Genomic DNA, 24,273 nt, shown 5'->3' on the forward strand with positions numbered 1-24,273 from the left:
ACACTCATGACGGGCATTCGCGATTACCCCGGACACGGTATCATTACTGTTTTCTATAGCCGTTCGGAATTACCCCACCACTCATGTATTACTTTTTCTTACTTGTACTGATAAGCTATTAAAGGGGGGTAACCCTATTGGTTTTGGATATGGATTGTCTTTAAAATTACATATAATATCAAATATTGTCCCCTTTATGCAGCTTTGTGAAAAAAACGAGAGCATTTTCTGCGTAAATGTGAATAAATAGCAAAATTTGCAACCCAATACTTTGTATGCGTGAATTGCATTGTGGGAAGGCAAGCAATCACATGTGCCGTAATTCCCTTTTGTCATGTGCCATGTGGCGTAGTTGCACTGACATTAACCAAGCTCCACTGTACTAGGTACACATACTACGGTGACATTTCCCCACAACCAGTCTTTTCGTGTTCGTCTGTATATCGTTCATGATGCTTTTTGTATATAAATTATGGCATAATGGCAACAGAGCTCAATAACAAAGCAAAACAGAAATGCCCCGACGACAATGCAGGAAATGCCCGTATTGAACGGAAAATTTAGATTTTTAAAAACTCTTTTTCGTACCGATTCAGAAAAAAAAGAAACCAAATATATTTCCCCTTGCAATATGTACATTTCAAATGAATGAAATAATTTTGGGTTTAAAAAATGGAGCAGAAAAAAACCTATCACTACCGGGATTTGAACCGGGGACCTCTGGTACAAAAAAACAAAGCTCTAACCAACTGCGCCACGCGGGCAACTTCTAATTTCTGAAGGAATTTTTAAAGCTTTATAGTGACTGAAGTCTCTTCAGCGTTATTGCGGTTCGCTCATTTCATACAATGTGAATGACGCGAAACCAAATTAGCTGTTGAGGAGACTATAATTATCTACGATAAGGCTGTCCAGAATTCCAGAAATTGGTAGCCACCAAGGGAGGTATGTTGGCATGAATTCTCCGATTTCTCCGGAAATACATCGACTTGGAGCGTCAAATTTCAGAATAGGAATAAGAAAAATACGATCTATTTTGTGATACCAATTACCAAAAACTCATTAACAATGACAAAAATCGGGGGGGATGATGTTGTCGATCGGGTTACGGACCTTTAATATCAACTCGATATGGTCACGTCATATCTTTAAGCAATCGTCCTTATTAATTGTAACACTGTATACTTTCATTCTGGACGAGATGAAGTCCACCTTTTCTGAAAACTTAGAATTTCCAAATCATTATCCATACAGATACAATGTTTTAGTTTTTTTGTTATTATCAGTATTATAACATGGTAGACTTGGAATAAATCTTTACTTAGCATACGGGCGTATCACACCAAACCAAATTAATTTCCATTCTCAGAAAAACCCATGGATGGCTTAACGTAAGCATTAAAATGAGCAGAAATTTGCATAATTTTGGCTAAATTTGGATTGGTCATGATTAGTAATAATAAATCCTGCAAGTGTACCACTGATGGGAGATCGATAATTTTTTTATGATTTTAAGCAGCATTTTCTATGAGAAAGAGAGAAAGACTGGCATCATTTTCAATGGAGAGCCGATTTGGTGATCTGCGCCTTATGCAATTTATAGTTATCAGCAGAGAACTTCAGCGGTCTGCCAATTGGCGCTGTTTATGGCGTATACGCAAATGTGCTTCTGATTTGCTAATTGAATTACGTCATCATCATTCGCTAGAGGACTCATTCGCTAGTAGCAATGCGTGAACAAGTTTTTATCACGCGATAATCAGACAGAGCAGACAAACACCGCTGAAGTAATTTGCTGAATGGTATAATCCCGGGTATAATACATGCATGACTGCCGAATTCGGAATTGAATTTGGAAATTACTTGCATCAGGGTGCTATGAAAGCCGGTTACATTTCAAGATGGACTTCGAAAGTCTATATGACAGTGATGTGAGTAATTATGATTACAAAAAAACAAACAAAACAAACAAAAAACAAAACAAAACAAAACAAAACAAAAACCCCAGAAATATAAATGCAAGAAATTGAATAAGTATTTCCAGAACTTTATTTCAGACGATAATTATAAAAATTATAATCATAGCACTTTTAAACCCTCTAAGCCTACAATTTAATTCTCGAGAAATTTGTTGCATGGACAATTGCGGGAAGCGAGTTGCTGTAATACACGTACATAGCGCCACAGCTTGATTGAGTGATGATATATCATGATATAACTGATTTTTTTCCGGTGCTTTCATTAGCTACTTATAGTTTCGCCATTATCAATACCGGTAAATTATACCATAGATATAGATATAAACCTAGATAACTAAAGGACCAATCACAGGACGAGCTAGCTGGAAGAATGGCGGCAATATGCAAATTAGCAGATTGATGTTTATGTCCGCGACGTCATTAAAAAAATATTTGTGCGGAAAAACTTTTGCACTTTTCTTTCCATTACTGTTATATTGTGAAAAACCATATAGCCGTGGTGTTAGTAAAATATTTTCACTCGCAAGGGTGACAGTCACTGACAGCTCTTGTCGCAATTTCGCCATTGTAATTTTTACAGACGACTTGACCTTTTGAGGTCATTTACTAATTTGTTTTACCAGTTCTTTTGTTTTCGTAACAACAGTATGCCCTTTGAAAAGTGAACTTTGACGTACGTGGTGCGAAACTTTCTTGCCAACAGTCGCCAATTTTTTTACGGTACTTCCCAATGACGTAGAAAAACATAGATCGCTGAGCTCGAGCTGGTACGTTGCCGTTTCATTGTCAATTACACACTGAATAAGCCATTATGAAATGAAGGGACCTAACAAAATCAGCATCAAATACAACTAAAATGGAAACTGAATTTACTCTAGCATGTATGGATTAATAAAATTAAATAAATTACTTGTTTTAGCATATTCAACTTTACTGTGTACCATTTTTTTATCAAAAAATTGCTGACTAATAAAGGCAAGCACGCTCCTAAATCTAGTTCATTCGCCCGTTGCCATGCAGCGCTACAGGAACGGCGACTGAAGGCGAAATTTCGTAAAATGGTAGAGTTGTTTAGCGTGGCAACACTGATGAAATACCAGATTCAGGCGTGTTTGCCTTTATAATTCAGCAATTTTTTGATAAAGACAATGGTATACTGGGAAATTTAATGCGTTTTAATACATGATTTGTTCAACTTTGTGATCTATACAGCACCCAAACCGGGACCCAAACCTGCTTCACAGATTCGGCGAGCAGGGCACTCTATCCTTTCTACCTCATTGGTACTTCCCGATCCTTCTGATCGTGTGGTTGAGCAGTGGTTGAGGGGTAATGACACCGGGCACCAGGGCCTTAGCTTAACTGCCTTGCATTATACAATCAATCGTATTTAATACAGAAGCGTTATAATCGTGGAAGATAGCCCAGTTTTAGAAGTAGGATGAAACCAGAAAACCCGAATAAAAACATGCAGCAGCGTGTATTGCTTGTAAACCGAAATGTCATAAAGTTATCGAGAACGGCCGGGGCTCGAACTCGGTACCTCATAGGTGCAAAGTGTGGACAGAAACGCTACAATAACGCAATACCCTTGTTTTATTCTATTGATGGCGTAGCATAGCTGCAGCTATTCGCATTATACAGATATACATGTATAGCGCCATCGGGTAACTGAGTGATATACTGATGATATCAAAAATTGTATTGGTGGTGCTGCGCCGTTATCGCATTCGTCTTTATATTAAAAGGGGTACATTTAAGGGGGTACAACACCCCTGCCCCATTTTGTGCCTATTTGTGCATATTTCTCAAAAATTATAGCTCATTGGGGATAAGTAAGATATGAATATTATAGGGGCAAGGACTACAACTACTGCACTGGAAATTTTATTTCAGCACAGACAACAGTTGTGGAGTTACAGTCTAAAATGAGGGAAAACCAGTATTTGATCAATTAATCAATAACTACTTGCTTTGAGTTACTGAATTTTCAGTACAGTAGTGGTAGTCCTTGCCCTATAATATACATATCTTACTTGTCACCAATGTGCTATAATTTTGAGAAAAATGCAAAAATAGGCACAAAATTGGCCAGGGTGTAGTAATACTTAACTAAATCACATTACAAGAACGGGGTTGTCAATTGTCAAGTCTTTGCCATTCTTTACGCATCATGCACAAGAAGAAATAAACACAATGGGAAACGAATGCTCGCTACAAGAAATTGAATATGGTTAATAAGAAAGAACAGTTTAAGTATTACAACAAATAAAAACAAATCCCGAGCGGCACACAACACAACTTGAAAACAAAAGCAATGCCGACATTGGATTCGAGCCCACGACATAGCGGGGGGCATTTAAAGACAGATCTAGACAACTTTGGCTCTTTCTCTGATATTATTTTTTTAATTTCATCAAGGCATTTTGAAGAGATAAAAAGACATATTATGGCCAGAATTATCAGCATCATAATTGTCTACCTGCACATTGAGAGACATGTAAGGACTGTTCCTAGGTTTTAAAGGGAATTTCAGATATCCACCGGGACGTGTCCAAACACAATGTTATTAAATATCTCAACAACGGTTGTTAAGTAGGGACAATGCCTTAAACTATTACGATTTGTCTTTCAAGACACTACAACACAGTGCTAAACTTATTCATTAAAGAAATTGATTTGTAGTAAATATTTTAAAAGTTTCAAAAATGACATGTGTGGAAAATTATATGTAGTTTTGGTTTGGCGGGTCTCTGAATGACCCTTTATACACGTCCATTGTTAATTCGTTATCTTACCTAATTACATTGCCGTAAAACTTCGTCTACAAGCACATACTCTTGATGGAAATAATAACATATTGAGTTTGCACAAATAAATGTACCTATACAAGCACATACAAATACGAATACTATTGTAAGACAACTCTATTGTATTGTCATATTTACGAATGTTTCGCATTAAGATAGCTTTCATTAAAACACTATTATATGCTTGTAGAAGAGGTTTTACGGTATTAGAACACCATCTTATCTACATTATGTACTTTTTGATCTATAGTGCCCATCTCTTCACCGTTATGCTTTCTTCTGCAGTGCATTATAATGTATTTTACGAACGGCATTATAAAAATAGAATCTAAACTGGGCTCAAAAAGAAATTTATAATTTTTCACAAGGTCATATCTTAACATCCTGTCCATAAAAATGAACCAAAATTGCATACAGGATGAGTTCCATCCTCTACTCTAAACACTGGTCAGTAAGCAAACGGTTGTCCAACTGACACAACAGCAAAGTCCACTGACATGGAACAGCTTCCTGGACCATATTCCAAGCCCACAAATTGGCACCCAACACAAAAAATGTGTGAGTAAGTGGAATAGTGTGGAAGAAGACCTGTTTATTGAAGAAAGTGTGCCGGGTGCCAATTATTCGTCTGTGAATGTGGTCCAGGAAGCTGTTCTGTGTTAATGCATTTTGCTGTTGTGTCAGTTGGACAACTGCTTGGTTACTAACATATGTTTAGAGTAGAGTATTGAAGTAATTCTGTGTGTAATTTTAGTTCATTTTATGGACAGGATGTTAAGATATGACCTTGTGAAAAAGTATAAGTTTCTTTTTGAGGCCAGTTTAGATAAACTGCACGCTATACAATGGAATTTAGATAACCTGCACGCTAAACAATAAAATTTAGATAACCTGCATTTTAGACAATATAATCTGTATAACCCACATGCTAAACAATAGAATCTAGATAACTTGCATGCTAAACGATACATTTTAGATAATATTGGTTTGACGTGAAAATTGATTAATTTTCTAACAAAACATATAATGTTCAATTCTAGACCTGGATAATACCAAGAGCTATCACACCAGTATAAAAATGTATAATTTTTAGCTATTTTTAATATTAACTGTCGTTTCTATATCAAATTATTCATCTTTCTGCATTTTTGTGGTAATTTCTATTGTATAAACTGTATATTTGCGTGTAAATTGAGGGCGCTATTTGCATATATTTAGAATTTAAATTAGCCAAACAATAATATGAGTTATTCCTTATTCCATGAAAAAAAAAAAATTTTTTTTTTGATTTCCTTGCCATTGGTTAGTATTTTTTCTGATATTCTAATTACATTATACAAGTGTTTACCTTTGTAAAGAAGCAAACAAATAGCCCCATCAGTGTTTACTTAAAAATAATACAGTATTACATGCCATCAAACAACCGTGTTCGGGGTCTTAAATTTGACTTACTAAACTCAAACAACTAGAGTTACAAATGTTTCAGTTCGATAAATATACAATCAGAAAAGTAGAAATATGCATGTTATGTTTTTTTTCTGGCGCAGAATGGGCAATATAAGTAACAAGTTTTATTTATAGTTATTATTGATATTAAAGTATGTTTAAGGGAAGGGGTATGAACGTTTGGACATTATTTATTGTGGGACATTAGAGCATATCAGACATATCGAATTACATTATGAATACGAAGAATGTCCTTCTGATATCAAATAATTTTGAAATTTTTTGAAATTTGCAATGTAATACACATTTTATGGCAAATCATTAAAAATTGATATTTTTGATATTTAACAGTACTCGAAGTAAACTTAATAAATCTGATAATTTATATTTGAAGTGTGTGTAGGTGGGATGAAAAGCCGACGATCAATTGAAAATTTTGACCTTTTTGTATTGAAGATATGGATTTTTTTCCCAAAACACCAAAAAAAAGGTGTTTTGGGGAAAAAATCCATATCTTCAATATGAAAGGTCAAAATTCTCAATTGATCGTCGGCTTTTCCTGCCAGCTACATACACTTTAAGACTATATCATTAAATTTATCAAATTTAATTCGAGGACTGTTATCTCAAAAATGTGAAAAATATCAATTTTTTTTAATTTGTCATAAAATTGGTATTATATCGTGATTTTCATAAAATGAAAATGATTTGCTATCAGAAAGACATTCCAGATCCCTTAATGAACTCAAATAAATCCAAAATCTAATGAGAATAACCGAGCTTCTGTGAATAAATCAGTTGCTATAAACTATAAACAGAGGTAACCATATACAAATCACAATAGGACCTCATTACAATATATTAATCATTTTACAGATGAAATTTGACAAAGTTAATCAAGTAGATATAGATTTTTCTGACAAGTTGTAGCTTTGCGTTCAAATCCGGTCAGTGAACTGGCAGCGTTTTAAGTTAAGATTTGTTTTCTTAAATGTTCATACCAAAATAATAAATGCAGCAATTACCTATTCTTTCATTTTAACTAATGTGCTTAAAATACATGATAATGTTATAGTGCAATGCATTCGTCAAGATAATCGTACATTCCATAGAATTATTGCATTTAACTCTCTTAAGCCCTGCGAGCTTGCCGATTGGTCAAAATGAATATTATGTTCAATTTTCAACCAATCACTCAGGGTATTAATTATAAGATCATCTGCAAATGCAAGTTTGACCATAAATAGTTTAAAGCCTAATTGGCAATTGAAATGAGCATTACAAGTTATCAACCAATATGAAATGCTGTTAGATGACCAGTACTAGTGTCCAGGGGGTCAATTGTTGAATACTACTCACACTTCAATATTTTGATAATCCCTGCTCGGATTCGACGATTAGTCGCTACGTACAAGAAAGGATTAATTCCCGAATTGGAATAAAAAATAAAATAAGAAATCATCAACACTCTAGTGCTGAAAACAACACCGAAACATGCGCTAAGAATAGTGATCATGAAATAGGGTGTCCAACAGAGGCAAGCAGCACCGACCAATACAGCTAATGTTATCGCTGCTTTGCGATGTCGCTGAAGTTGTGGCCGTGGTTTTGTCGGGAAAACATTCGTGTCTCCATCTCCAGACGATGATAGGTTCCGGCTAACCTTGTATGTGCTTTCTTTCTCCATGTTGCTCCTTTTTAAACCTTTGCTTCGTTGCTTGATGTTAATGTAAAGTCTCATGTTCAAATATGCGATCAAAAGGACGGGAATAGTGTTAGTGATAAGCAAGTCGAAAATAACAAATCCAACTGTGCCTGCTATTTCCCCATAACATTCGCAATCGTGGTTTATTAGTTTTGGCTCCACCATCCACTCATAAATAACAAACGTGTAAAAATAAGTAGCGAATAATACGATCCAAAGAATGATAGATAAAATGAGAAACTTTTTGACAGTTTGGTGTTTCTCATATTCAAGTCCTTTGGTCACAAGGATAAAGCGATCATAGCTTATCAATACCACAGCCCAAACTGACACAGTACAGCCGCTGTAGTCCATAGTAGTCCAAAATCGGCACAATGTGGCCGAGTATGGCCAAAAACAAGCAGAGCGATATAAATTATTTATTGGTATAACGAACATGCCAACAAGAAGATCAGCCATGGCAAGATTCAAAATGAACAAATTGGATACATTAGAGCGAAGCTCTCTGTCTTTGGCAAATACAATAAGTACTAAGGTGTTGCCGAGAACAGTAATAACGGCCAAACACCATAAGAATACTTCAAGGATAATGTCAAGCCATGCTGGATTCTCATTACACCAAGGAGATGAAATCTCTTCGCATGTTGGTGCGTGTGCGGGCTCCTCTGTCGTAAAATCCATCTTTTAATAATGGAATCTCCTTTCGTTTTATCCGAATGTTGAGGAAATCTGAAGCGATGCTAAACAATGCGTTGCTAAAAGTTGTCTGTGTTTCAATATTATTAATCTGTCATCCTGCTTGTAAATCTCAAATGTAATTGCCATTCAATTCTGTCTCAGGACGGGCCGCATGACAAGTAACCAATCACACAAAGGGATTTGCTTTTAATTTAGAATATGAATACGCCCACACGAATCTGTTTTTCTTCTTTGCAGACAGTGTTTCACACCTTTTAGGGCTCATCAATAGGGCTTAATCAAACCAAGGATTTAACATGTATATATAAGAGAAAGCAAAAACAAATTATTTGTGATTCGATGCGGAAACTGTGCCTTATATTTATAACTGACTGCGTCTATGACTTAAGGGCTGGGATAAGGACAAACTTAAAGTACTGGTAACTGGAGAGAGGAAGCGGCGAGGAATGTCAAATCACAGCGCCAGGTAATGACCGGGCCACCAAGTGCAAATGTTTATTTATTTTGGAAGGTTCATATTTGTTTTACATTTTGGGGCGTTTTTTCCGAAATTTGATATTTTGGTGATATTTCAAGAAAGCGACAACCCAAAGACAAATCTTTTGTCACATACTTTGTTATTTCTAATACAACTCTTTTCTCCATACTTCGTTACATTGTGTTTGGGTGATTTAGTAATATTATAAATTTTGTGACAGCATTTTGGCGTTTTAGTGCGTTTTAAGCTTACCGTGGAATTAATGCTGATATCTGGTCCTGCAACTTTTATGAGTATTGTTTGATCGTCGGCTTTTGCAAATAACAGAATATAGATTTGCTCTGAATAAGTATCGTAGTCCTCTCGGTGGGTCTTTTCATGATATAATGTAACAACCCAAAATTTACCTCTGAATTCAGGGTTCAAGGCTGCTTTCGGAAAAGCCAATAAAATATCAATAGAAGATGCATTGTACGTTGACGACGCTTTTGTAACAAATATTATGACTACATTGGATTGTTTGCCTGATGACACGTATAATTTGATCAGCTCGGAATCAGCGGGCCTTATAACATCGCGGATTAATATTAATATGCTATTCGGCGTAGTAATAAAAGCCTAACAATTCCCACTGATTACGAGCGGATCAAATTATAGAAAACAAATTTGTAATTCCAATAAAACACATCGACAAATTGACAATTACAGTTAAATTATATGCAGAGCACGTTTCAGCTGTTTTTTTAAAATTATAAATCTACTTGGTGTTGAGAGTTTGAAATCGATGACCATGCACAAATCCCTGCTTCTTCACTCTTTATTAGGTTTTGCAAACGTTTATGTTGAAATGGGTTGAAACTGTCAATACGGACTAAATCACCAACATTTAAAAGAAAAACTGGATTGAGCCTTGGTTTATAAGAGTAACCGCAGATCTGGTCCAACCAAATAAAAGGAGGCAATTTTAAAATAAACCTGTATAAATTCCAAGTGTTTAATTATGTTACCCATAAAATGAATTGAATAAGTAACAAAATGTCACCATAATAAATCATTTTAAAAGTATTAATTTTTGCTCATGGGTAACATGTCTGACAGTTTGATATAGAATCGTTTTATTCTTTGGAGCTTTTATGGTATTGTGATATTTTCTAAGCAAATTGAGTAAGCTATTTTCATTTATGAAAGTCTTTTAAGAAAATCTCTAATCTCACACATATTTTTACTACTTTGATATGGCAGAATGTTAAAGTTAGTTTGGGCTGCAACAGCACTTAGAATAAGACTGTATAAACAGTCTTATGTAAAAGTAAAAGATACGTTCGTTGGCTATAAAATAGCCTTTGAAAAAAACCCGAGTTACAGTGTTTGAAAAGGCAATACACTAGCAATGGTAAACCAATTAATTTAAAAATAACATCTGTTGTTATTGTAAATGCTATTAATTTTACTCAAAAATTAAATGAAAATAAAATATCAACATGATACACACTTTTAAGCTTTTAAGTTTCCCAGCAAACACAAAAACGTTTTTAAAACGTTTTAAATAAGTTATATTTTGGGTTTTGGTTTGGGTAAAAACGTTTTAATAACATTTAAATGTCGGGTTATATAAAGGTCGTGAAAACATTTTTAAAACGTTATTGTAAATATTTTGGGCAAACATTTTTTGCAAAATATTTTGATTTGTAGAATGATTTGTAGTAAGTTTTCAAAATGTTTTTGGAATGTTATTAAAACGTTTTTATACCCTTTATATAACCCGACATTTAAATGTTTTCTGTAAAACATTTGTGTTTGCTGTGCAGTAAATTACCAACAAATGTTATTTAATGTTATGAAAACGTTTTATACCATTAATGTACCCTTTATATAACCCGACATTTAAACGTTTTCTGACAACCTTTTATAACTTTTTGCGAATGATGTCGAAAACGTTTTGTGTTTGCTGGGTTTTCACTATTATTGTTACATTCAAGTTTATTAATAAAAATAAAAGGTATAACTTTAAATACGTTTTTCTCAGAATGACAACATTCAAGTTATAGTCTTTTGACATAGCAGGGCCACCTGGCAACAAGATACCCAGGGTCTCATCTGGGAAGAATAGATTGAAAATAAAAACACGCCTGGTACTAATTTATTGAAAGAAATTAATTTATGACAGGGTTGTATTTCTAGGAATAACAAGCCGCTGTTGTTACAATTGATTTTGATTCGATTTTGAACAAAAAACATCTGGTTTTTAACGTGATTAACGCACAATAAAACTCAACTTTGGTTAGGTAAATTAGATATTCATATCAAATAAATCTATATTGTATGTCTGTGTAATTTTGAAACAAAATGCAATTGTTTTTACAAGTATATTCGATTTGAATTAGGGCAGAACACATCTGCTATTTAATTTGATATACTAGTATATAGACACATTATCCTATCTGATTTTTCAGTAAATACACTGCGCAAAAAAATTATCCTTACAGTTGGAAAAACAATCCCAAATTTAAAACTATCTAATTCGGCACATTATGACACCCCATTGAATCCAATGTGACTCAGGAAGTAAAGTTACAAGCATTTGATTAAACGAGGGTCCAGTTTTAAAAATGACAACCTGGGCCTATTCAAAAATCTACACACTAGACTTCTGGTTTGTGAGTGGTGGATGGCTCATTTATGCGCGCCTTTTTATTTAAATTTAAAACAACAGGAACAAAAGAAAACTGAAACAAAGGAACTGAGAAATGAAATTAAAGTTGTGAAAAGTACAGAGAAGGGGAAATTGAAATAAAAATTTACTGCTTTAACTAAAGCTTGACTGAAGAAACTGTGCTGTCTCTTTGTTGGAATCTTTTCGCCATGTATAGGCAAGTTTGTTACTTTTAAAACTTAACCTTCGTCTGATCAAATGCTTGTAACTTTAATTCTTTTGGTCACATTGGATTCAATATGGTGTCATAATGTGCAAGATTAGATAGCGCATCTATTGAAAAAATAAATTTACCCAAATATGGTTTTGTTTTAAATTTAAAATTTTTTTCCAAGTGTAAGGATACTTTTTTGGCGCAGTCGAGCTTCCAGATCCTTCGACGACAACGCTCAACCTAAATATACATGAAGCATTATATAAACCAAGAATTGTCATAGGAAATGTAAAATTCTACGGACCTTCATTAATTTGGTTGGGCCCGATCTCGAATATTAAAATTTATACACATACCATAAGTTTGAAATATAACACTTGTTAAGATTAATATTGAAATTGAAAACAGTTCCGTCTTGTTGACGTTGGTATCTGCGGGCCCGCAGTGAACTTTGGCCTGAGGGCCCACCTTCCCGGGCCCACCTTATTTCCACCACTGTGTACAAACATGTAGATATTTAATAAATTGGCATCCTACTGTACACCATAGATTACAGCAGGAAACATTCTGACGTATATTGTTATAGGACAACACCTGTAAATGCTCTCTATTACAGCGGTGTGACCAGATCGACAGCCTCATTATCCTGTCAAAATAGCAATTTTGGCATTAGAAAAAACCCATATTTTTCTGCTGATTTCAGTGAAATAAAAAGTCTAAAATGAGATGTTACGAACTGTGGTACTGGCTACTTCACATAAATTTAACTCAAACTGGGGATTTAGATTCTTTTAGTAGAAACCTCAATGTGATTGTTAGGTACAAAACACAACATGAAAAATCTGACCACCCACCAGTGTGTAAAATTCATTAAAAAAACAAGTAGTCCGCAGGACAGGCACAATGTCAATGTACAATGTCCATATAACTTTGGTACAAAATCCTTGCACATGTAATAATTCCAAAAGAGTAAGTGGAACAATGTGGAACAAGACCTGTTTCTTGAAAAAAGTGTGTGAAAAAAAAAGCAGCACTGTTTCATCATCTGCGCCAGGATCTTGTATGCATTCTCACAGATTTCTTGTGCTGGGTGCCAAATATTGGGCTGTGAAAGTGGTCCAGGAAGCTGTTCCGTGTTCCGTGTGGACAACTGCTTGGTTACTGACATATGTTTTAAGTAGAGTATTGAAGTAATCCTGGGTGTAATTTTGGTTCATTTTGATTGACAGGATTTTTAGATATGACCTTGTGATTTACAAGTTGTGAAAAATTATAAGTTTCTTTTTGAGCTCAGTTAATATTCACTCCCAAACACCCCTTGTCTGCTTTTTTGCCCGTTAGTCCCCAAAGACCCTATTATGTATAGTATTTTACCCAAAGACCCTAATCCCCCCCAAAGACCCCATATTTGTCTCGTTTTATTCCCCAAAAGACCATTTTTGAGGGACATTTCATATTGTCTCAATTTTTTGAATATGCCCCGAAAGAACTAACTTTGAGGATCTTCTATCGAGAAACCACAATTTTAGTATTCTGTCCGGAAGGATCCCATTTTTAGAATCTTGTCTCGAAGGAGTCTACGCATCTGCCCACGAAAGACCCTCCCCCCCCCCATGTTGAAAGCTGTGGTCGCACATGTGTGTCACTTTGCTATTGGAGTGCCCAAGGGAAATCAAGACCTGAGGCCGAGGGAGTATCTCAATTATTGCTTTATTATAGTGATGTATTTAATTCAATTTGCTAGCGTGCAGGACATGCTTGTACATCCACGTCACCCTCCACTGTTTCTACGCGTTTGAAGTCGATGATGTTCCCACCAAATTGTATATTGCGGATGCATCCCACAAAAACCTCATTGGTACGAATACCACGGTGTGACACGCCGTCTATAGAAGGAAAAAATTAAATGTTTCAATTAAAAGAAAACTTTCAAATATTCTCACAGGCATAACCAGAGTGCAATGAAGGCATTCCGAAACAAGAAGCTCACCAGACGAAATAAAATAAACACTTGCTACACATAAAGGCATTTAAAAAAAAAGAAGCTCACCAGTCTACTTTTGGACAAAATAAAGTATACTTGCTCCACAAAAAACATTCACGACGCACCGTACAGTCTCTCCCTGGTGCCGTGAATCAAACATTTTAATGTTAAAACACCCCAATAGGAAATAAAGTTATATTCTAATTATGCCACTATAATACTTGATACTTTAATGTTATTTTATATTTCCATTTAGCGCATGCTTTGGGGACCAGTCTTAAAAATCAATAGAAAATTAAAGTAGCTTTTACAGCTTTCTAGTCTACCAATTTTATAATTCATGCTCACTATCATGCAGGTTTGTAAATAGCCCGGGTAAAAAACCCCCGTCTCAAAGTGTGTTTGCCTATAAACGTTGACACAGTTTTAGGACTATGGAGTTTTGGAATTAAATCTAATACTGGAACTTACTTTTTGCAACTCTGTTTGAAACTACTGGATGACTAAGAACATTCACTCATTTTAGGACTATGCAAACGCGGACATCTGAATCCGCATTCAATCAACATACCGGTGAATTTTCCGCCATATTTGTATGTGTATGTGTATGAGATAAAATGTTACTTAGTAACTGCGGATGGTATATCTAATGCACGATAGAGGACGTATCTCGCAAATGCATTATACATGCAATTGTGGTTGTTTGCACACCCCCGAAACCGAGAATGGTCATCCGTTGCAGAGAGGTCCACTGTTTAAATGTACTATGTGGACCCTATGCAGTTAACAGCGTAACTGTGGACCTCTACGCACTATAGCCGTGAACCTGGTATTACACCTATAACATGAGGTGGGGCTATACTCATAAGCATTATTATGGAATGTAGTGCCCTCTGCAGCTCTCTTACGACCATGGATGTATGGGTCCGCATTTTATGAGTGAAATATCATAGGTGGACCCATGTTTATTGGTGAAAAGAAACGCCCCCCCCCCCAAAAAAACAAAAACCGGACCTTGCACATAATATTTCTAAGTACATTATCGGCACTTAAACTCAGACATACACTTTGCGAATGTCTGCTTTATATTTTATCAAATTGAATTTTGAAAATGGGGGATGCCGAGCTCTCCATAAGTGAAACAACAGTTATCTATTTTCATGGATACACTTAACTAGCTAATCCTATTGTATCGGTCTCTGAAAGGGAAACAATTTGAAATCGCAAACGGGCGCTATTACAATTACCTGGCAGACCTCCAAGGTAAAGTGGGTGATTCGTGTTAGTAGCTATTGCTCGGTAACTTCCTGCAGATATTTCTCCTTCGTCTCCATCCACGATGAGCTGTAGAGCATTGCCAAATTTGTTGGCTGCAAATTTGAATTTGAAAAAATGGTAAAATAGTAAAATAGTAAAAATTGTATGATAATTTTCAATATATTGTGAAAAGTAACGATTTGTTCTTAATTTAATTTTGGAGGCTCTAAAACAGAAGCAATGCACTTTCAGTTAAACATCTGCTGAACAACATTACGATTCCTACGGATCAATATTCACCATTTCTTTGTAAAAACAAAACCTTAAATTAGCGATGAATAGGATATGTTAAAAAGCTGAAAATGTGCTTTTAAGGATACGGGTTAACTTTAACTGTAGCTGCTACAATAAAAGAAGAAGAAAAAAGAAAGACAGCAAACATCGTTTTCCCGTGGTATAGAAAATACCGTTAGGTCTGGTCGGGTAGTAGCTTATTGGCCGGAAATATTTGTATTGGCATAATTACAGATCTTAGAGCCTGCGGAGTTTGTTGTCCCCTTGATTAGCCAGCGGAGACTTACAAAAGCATTTCTTAAGCTGTTTCATAGACAAAATAACGAGTTATTATGATGAGAAAACGGACATTTTGACGAGGAACGGCAAAAATTAAAAATGAATTTTAATTGTCTCATTTTTTGGATGAGAAAAAAAAAGTAAACAAATTTATCTCGCCACAAAAACAGCAATTTTATTCTCATCTTGGCCGTTTCTCATCAAATGGTCCGTTTTCTCATCCAAAACTTCCTCTAGTGTTAGTTACTGTTACAAAACGTACCAATAATGTCATGCCATTTTCCATCATACAGGACAGTTGGGCCTTCTGATGGTTTATAAGTGGCTTCAAACTCTCCGCCACCATTGTCACTGCGTAAATAAAGCTATGTGAAAAACAAAATTAACAAGTACCCGAATGTAAGTTCATACGTAAGACGGTGTTGTAGATAAGCTATTAAACTGCATAAGGATAGGGCGTAGAGAGCGCAATTTGTACATTTCAAAAATCCTTTGATCAGACCAAGAGCTGTAGGCATTCTTGTATTGTTTGTGATATTTGTACAATGTGTGAAATAAAATACGTTTTTAACTATATATTATGTGTGAATCTGTCTGATTTTTTTACTCTTTCTGATGTTTTAATAAATTTATAATTAAAAGACACAACAAAATATTGTTAATTCCACCGTAAATGATCGTTTTAAAATGGTATTCATTTACTTGCCCTCTCCCCTGAGAAAAATATCCTTCCGAAACGCCACCACTTTTCTGATTTTCGCGACACTATATACACGTAGTAAACGCCCAAAACACGATACGATTCAATCGGATCATGATAACATGCATATTCATGATCGATAAATGATATATTATTCATAAGTAGTGTTTATTTCCGCATATTAAATAGAGAAGGGTGTGCAACACTCGCCGATTGACCAATCAGAGACCCGCATTATCACCTTTCAATTCTGACGACAATGTCACACCGATGACCTCTCAATAATTTGTGTGATTTGCGTGACCTCGAAATTCGAACGCACTTTCACCCGCGATTTTTACAATTTCTTGCCGGAAATGGGAGCAGGTGGGAGTTTCACTTTGTTTACAAGTGAGATGCGATCGTGAACAACCGGAGATTCGGATGATGTTTTCTTAATTTTGTGAGTAATAATCATGTATATTCCAGATTAATTCACGGGGGGACTGATACATACAAATAATCAACTGAGTAAATTTCACCGAACTGAATAAAATCATGAAATTATTCAGGGACACTGACAAATGTCACTCAGTACAATACATGATCAGTGCATCCCGATGTAAGCTTACAAATAAATAAGTGATAAATATAACATGATAATGGAAATGCCACCAGCCATGCGCGGCGAAATCGACGGCATTCACTATTCTACAAGTAGTCATGGTAGTGGCTGGCATCTATGCAACACAGATCCTGGCATGGGCCCAAGCCGCCTGGCATACCATGCATATTATGCATGGTAGTACAGTCAGTAGGCCTACCCCATTAGTACGTACAGGCACAGCATAGAATAGTCCGTCATGTCCGACTGTACATCATGTCACATGTATACACAGAGGAGTAAGATAAGACAGAGCGCGTACCACCAGTCAAAGTCCCCGTGTATTGTATGGTACCAGTTCTCGCATATTCATGAGGGCCGATTGTTCGATCGTGCTGTGTCAAACAATCACGCCAGCGCTGCGTGCCTTCGCGTATACGCGATAGAGCGTTGCGTGCTTTCGCGATTACGCGATAGACCATGAAAATACGCGGTAATTGCGTAGCAGTCTCGCCCGTCGCATTTCATGGAACAATCGGCCCTCATTATCGGATGAGGCGGAGACTTTGACTGGTGGTACGCGCTCTGTCTTATCTTACTCCTCTGTGCATGTATATGACTGCCGCAATGCAATGATGATTAGTATTATGAAAGTATACATTTTCACAAAGGAAATAATAAAAGTTGTAATGATTATGAATGACTACAAAATAAAAAGATCTACTAGGTCTACTAGGATTCAGGATTGGTGATTTTTGAAAGATTGTAGAACAGCCAATAGGTTCAGTCATGTCAGTGGGTTAACCATCCTCCACAAGACTAGAGAGGGTCTCCTGCCCCTGCTGGTTGATAAACAAGGATTGCTATAATTATTCGTTATGGCCAAGAACAGTTCAAGATTGGAACAAACTACCCTACCACATCACCACAATACAAGACTCCAAAGAATTCAAGAATCAAGCAACCAACTATACACTACAGGTATTAAAGCCATAATGTGAGATTTGCTCCACAGCAACGCCCTCAATTTTTTTTTGAATTACTACTTTTTGCACCATTCTAATGGCCATTGGTGTACATGCCCTGTGAACGACTATAAAGCCTGAACTTGAGTGCTTTAATTACATTAAAATTTATCATTTATTTAAACCGGGTCGCCCCGGTTTTATTCTGAGCTCATCGATCGAGTACTGAATAAATACGTCTCCTGCGTGTGTATATTGAATCATTGTTTTAAGTGACGTTAAACTGTATGCATATACCTTGGTAGAACGTCTTGTTTGTACATCCCATCAGCTGCGTGTAGCTCCATCAATAATCATGATATAAATAATACGATTGGCAAGATTATACATTATTGTAGGCGCTGTACGTCAACTTGACGCATAAACTGTGTGTATATCACTATTCAGGCCTTGCCGTTTGAGGTGAGCGATCACTCTCGCTCGCCACCGCTCGCCCAAACTCGATTTCTAGTGAGCGATTTTCCACTCGCCATAGACACTAAATATCACTCGCTGCAAATCTCTCAAAATCAGCCATCGAATCAGCCATTTCAGCATTAAATCGAGTCTGTGCCCTCTCTAATTTTGTGCCTATTTTTGCATTTTTCTCAAAAATTATAGCGCATTGGGGACAAGTAAGATATGTATATTATAGGGGCAAGGACTACAACTACTGCAATGGAAATTTTATTTCAGCACAGACAACAGTTGTGGAGTTACAGTCAAAAATGAGGGAAAACCAATATTTGATCAATAAATCAATAACTACTTGCTTAATTTTCAGTACAGTAGGTGTAGTCCTTGCCCTATAATATACATATCTTACTTGTCACCAATGAGCTATAATTTTGAGAAAATGCAAAATAGGCAAAAATTGGCCAGGGTGTAGTACCCCTTAAAGCAACCGCATGTGCACAACCATTCCTGTTCGTTTGGCTTTACCTGAAGTGTTGGGTAGTATCGCTACTATACCGAAAGAACCATGATCAGGGGCCATGATAATCGATTGAGATTTGCTAATAGCCATACACTGCATAGAACTTAGCTCATTGTCTACAGTCTATGCACTAAAATAGACAGTCTCTACAACTACATGGTCTGTATGCACCACAGAATTAAAACCAGAGAACCAGGACTCGACCGCCATCTTGATTCAGGCATGGAGCAAAATTTGGGGGTATTCGGTTTCCCTCGGAATGCGCTCGAGGCATTCGTTGTCTCGGCAAGCGCGACATGGATGATGGGCGCATTTGAGAGACGCACTTGATGCGTCCTGCACGCGAGTACCAAGACGCTTCAGATGAGACGCAGAATTGTTTTCGTTCGTCTCCGCGCAGTGTCGGCAAGGACCCGAATACCCCCAATTTTCTCCCCAGTAGCTGACGGCGCGATTGTACGTGGCGGTATAGGTAGTCCCGGTTCTCCTTCTCTAATTCTGTGGTATGCACAGACAAGCTCTAGTCTCAGCATAGTAAAATTTGGTTCACCTCAAGTTTAGTAGTGATGTCAATTGTCAATGCTTTTGTGCGGTTAGGCCGCAAGCGTGCCGACAAGTCACACCTGAATGCGGGCATGTACACTAAGTGAGTTTAAATTCATGTGCGATTCCAAATATGCACATGTCGATCACTGCCATGTGTCTTGTTTTATTAAATTTTAAAACTAGATAAAAATATCTAGGAGCCGTTTTTTTATTTTTTTTAAATGTCGACCAACTTCGAGAAATTTGCACCAAAATGGTCAAAAATGCTGAATTTTCAAAAAAATCATTAAAAGGGCAACCAAACAATTTACTTTGGCCTCACTAAATTTTGATACTCCTACTTCTATTTTTGTTTCATTTCATTTTATGAGAAAAAGTTATTGAAATCTTTAAAACTACAGACCCAATTACAGCAAAAGTATACATATTTGGAAAGCTTATGTTCCAAGCAATGCAACTGTGCAAAATGGAAGTTGGTATTCGGGGTGTGTAAGGAAAAATATAGTGTGATATCATGAAAAAACCCTGGTTTTACTTGAAATTGATAATTTATTGCATTTGCTATTTAGTACTTGTATTGAATGAAACAACTCAAAAGAAATCTAATTTTGTTACAGGTTACACTATGAGCTTTAATAAATTGTATAGACCACTTGGCATCTGACGTCATTGCCCGGCAGTATGCGCGCGCATTATGGCAATTTCAATTGTTCTTTGCCCTGCAGTGAGCGTACGCATCGTAGTCTGCTAAGGGCACATGCATTTTAAATCGCCCGCCACATTTCATATAGTACAGGAAAGCCATTGAACAGTGTAGCGGCTCATTCGGGCATATCGATAGACGAGTCCCTTGCCTTTGTTGATAAACAGTGATGTCAAGTGGTCTATAGTTAGCTATGCAATGAGTAACTAAAGAGGTGATACAGGGTGTAATATAATAAGTAAGTTCATGCACTTAAGGGCTCGGATAGCAACATTTGCAAAGTATTTTTTGTGGGATAAAAATCTTGTGAATTGGACGATCTTTAGGGACCGTTCACAAACACTTGTAAGGGGGGGCCTGATGCAAACAAATGTCATCATGAAAATTTTTTGGGCCCCCCCCCTTTACAGACCTCAAACATTTCAGGCCCCCCCCCTTTTTTTTGACATGAAAATTATGGGTCAACCCCATAGAAAAGCATATAAACCAGATTTTTCCAGGAAAATTTGTGGTAATTTTTTTTCAGGGCCCCCCTTAGGAGGGTCAACAATTTTCAGGGGCCCCTTTTTGCATCAGGCCCCCCTTACAAGTGTTTGTGAACGGTGCCTTAGCTTGTTTTCTTTGTTGAAAGGGATTCAGTGCAGAGTGTACTTCCATCATGTATTTAATATTCAATTTCCTGTAAATTTCATGAATACAGGTAACAGTATCATCAACGACAGGCATAATCATGGTCAACCAGAACCAGCATGATGACAGTACATTGTATCTCAGTTGAGCTGTTGAGAATGAACATCTGCAGGGACTTCTTGCTATACTTTAAATCAAGGATGATGACTTCTGTTCAAAACAGAAGCAGAGAAAGAATACATGCAACAGGTAATATATTTATTTATGGTTTTTGGGGGGTGGGGGGGGTGAAGACAAGCATGCCTGTGTCATATTTTCTGCTCAAGTTTGTCTGTAGCACTGTATGATGTGTCATGGAGTTACTTGAGGGAGGCCTGGGAATCACTCATTTGAACAGTAAACGGAATGAATGAATGAATGAATGAATGAATGAATGAATGAATGAATCTTATCTCCTTAAAATAAACCAAATACAATGAAATTTAAGGCTGTGACCTATCGGGTAATGACGTATTCGGGTACCCGAGGTGAATTTCGGCGGGTAACCTGGTACCAGTATCAAACATATTTTTTTAAGTTATTTATTTTTTCGGCTTTGTAGTGTCCCTGGACCTAGAGCTAATTAAATGCTAGGATCATTCAATTTTCATGGCTGACTTATTCAAAAAAAAAATGTAGGCCTATGTCATTTGAATAAATTTGTACTCATATGTCATACTCTATTATGATTTCAAAATTGATACAAATTCAATGAATGAATAAGTCAACAATGAATTATCCTACCATTTAGCTCTAGGTCCAGGGCCACTACAAACCCGAAAAAAATAAATAACTTAAATTTGGGTAATCACTAATCCGTAAATGGAATTTATATCCGGATAGTGAAAAATTTCATGCCATTTTGAAGCTTAACTGTTGAAATATGGTGCAAAAATGGAATAAATTTGAGTAGTGCGAAAAAATGTGCACTTTGGGGGCTAAAATGGTCAAATATGAGGTTAATTTGATCAGAACAGGTGTCAACATTGGGGGGATGATTGTATGGACCATTCCCCAGGCAAAATATTGGGGGGATTTATCACCCCCGGGATCTACGCCTAATCGCCTATGATATATGTTTTTATTTAATGACTTTTTGTTTATTGTTATCCTTGCATTGCAAGCAAATTAAAAATATACGACCGCTTTTTACAGCGACAGTAGTACTACTTCCAACTTCCAAGCTCTTTCTTGCTCGATCTGATGATGTATACTAGTAGTTATTAGTTTGACAGGATGTACCCTTCCTAGGTTATAGCAGAGAAAGTCAAAGGTCACATTTTTGGTCTAAGGGGTCAAAAATATCAGAGTGCTCTGATTTGGACAAAAGGTGTATCAAAATGTTTGTTTTCATACAACAATTCAAATAAAGATAGAATTTAACAATTTAATGAATAAATCTAGGATGTTTCACTTTCCATGTGTTGCAGGTCAATAGGCCTCAATGGTATTTTTAACTTGACCTATTTTGAGAAGCTTGATGTGAATCAAAAAATGCAGTACTTGGTCAACTTGTTTATGGTGTGTGCCAATGTTATACTGAAAATTTCAACACCTTTTGTAAATAGGTTATAATCCCCCCTCTTTCTCTCTCTCTCACTGTTTTTCAGAGTCATAGATCCACCATGGATATCCACCTGAGTTCTGATTGATCAGCTCAAGAGAAAATTTCCCTGCTTGTGGTATTAGAGAGTGCATGTGATACATTGTTGTTTGCTGCATTCTTTTCAACATCAGCCAGGATGACTTAAAATGCAGGACCTTATGATTATGTCGGCCATCAATGACGTGGAAGCTTCTGATGCTGATGAAGTAGACCTGGTGCCGGGACCTGGTCCAGTTCGCTGATGTGGCTGACCCTCCTAAGTAATAACCAATTGAACGAACTACCCTGCCCCCAGGAACTGAGACATCAGCCCTAAGCCCTCGAATTAAGGATCTGAAGGGGCACGGCAACTTTTTAGGGCAAGTTGATAATTGCCTTAGATGTTCACTGAAAAGGCAAGGCAGCAAAGCACTTTGTAATATTTCAAGAGGGCATCATGGCAACTGTTGAAAATTTGAGAAGGGCACCAAGGCAATTTCTCAAAAGTGAAGAAAACACACACAAACACAGATAAGGGTGTCCCAGAAATGCTGTGCCAAACATCCCACGTTCTTTATTTAATCGTATCGTGCAATTTTCAAGGGTATGCAAGTCGTTTGCGCTGAAAATAAAAAGCAGGTTTTTCATCGATTTTACATTATTGCATGCCACGCCAAAACAAATAAAGGTAGCGTGCTGAAATTAACAGAATAAGTAGGAGACATGTCCAGCATTATAATGCAGGTATCAAAAATAGATATACTGCCCGTCTTCTATTTTTAGTTATTTTTGCAAACACGGTACAATTCTGGGACACCCTGTAGATAATTTTATAATGTAGAGGCAGGGCTGGGGCACCGACTGCCTTAGGTAAAGGACATATTTTGAGAGCCAGAAAGCCTTAACCCACAGTCACCTGTATCCACAAAATGAGCACAAGTCACCAGAACACTAGAAGATCAGTGGCATAACTAGGGGGTGGGGGATTTGAACCCTTGCCCCCCATGAGAAAGGTAAAGTAGGCCTACTTCTAAGAGTTAATTAACCTCATATTTGGTCATTTTCCACCTTTTTACCTAAACTCTCAAAAAAACCATTAAATTTCAGTTTATTTCACCACTGCACAAGTGACCATACTGGATTTATGCAAAGTAGGCAGTAGGCACTACTTGGGAATTTCATAGACTTTTTAATTTTTTTATGTGAGCTAGCTTTTAGGGGATGGATGCATGTGAAATGGATTGGATTCTGTTGCAATTACTCCAGATTCCAGAAAAATACTACACTAATTTTTTTGAATTAATGACAAGATCTTTGCCAATTGAAACATAGCTAAATCCTAATAAATCCAGAGGTGTAGCCAGGATTATTTATGGTCCCCAAACCCCAAATTTTTGTCCCCATTTAACAATTTTTGCTATAGTTTGGCTATTCCCTGTTTTAATCCTTTAGTTAGTTCTAACAATAACGTCAATCTTTTTTTGTGGCAATTTGAGGGGAAATTAGCCCAAAACATGCAATTGTCCATATTTTCTGTCAATTTTAGTCACAAATTCTAAAGACATGGTGGAGTCGTAAGTATTCAAAATCTTTAATACAGACTAAGAGTGAGCTCATAATTAAAATATTTTAAGTTAATGTTGATTATTTGGTTATGGTAAAGAACAGAAAATCTGTTTTCTAAAAAAAAGAATGCAATTAGTCTTAGTACAAGTCTTTGGGCTTCGGATTGTCACAGCCTATGAAAA

At 36.5% G+C, this 24,273-nt stretch overlaps 1 protein-coding gene and 1 long non-coding RNA gene across 2 annotated transcripts in view; one reads left to right on the forward strand and one right to left on the reverse strand.

Moving 5' to 3' along the window:
* Positions 1-12,066: 12,066 nt before the first annotated feature.
* The window catches only part of LOC140146593 (uncharacterized), an 86,474-nt gene continuing 74,267 nt past the window's right edge, over positions 12,067-24,273 (reverse strand). Inside the window, exons 19-21 of the mRNA XM_072168461.1 lie at positions 16,061-16,163; positions 15,216-15,338; positions 12,067-13,870 (exon numbers count right to left, since the gene is read on the reverse strand). Of these exons, the coding sequence (XP_072024562.1) occupies positions 13,725-13,870; positions 15,216-15,338; positions 16,061-16,163 (372 nt within the window). The 3' untranslated portion in view covers positions 12,067-13,724. The remainder of the gene's footprint in view (positions 13,871-15,215; positions 15,339-16,060; positions 16,164-24,273) is intronic.
* LOC140136903 (uncharacterized) lies at positions 16,748-22,794 on the forward strand. The gene is made up of 3 exons (XR_011856777.1): positions 16,748-16,940; positions 20,972-21,150; positions 22,551-22,794. It is a non-coding gene; the product is annotated as an uncharacterized lncRNA (long non-coding RNA).

This window comes from Amphiura filiformis, chromosome 2, assembly GCF_039555335.1.
Source record: "Amphiura filiformis chromosome 2, Afil_fr2py, whole genome shotgun sequence".
NCBI lineage: Eukaryota > Metazoa > Echinodermata > Ophiuroidea > Amphilepidida > Amphiuridae > Amphiura > Amphiura filiformis.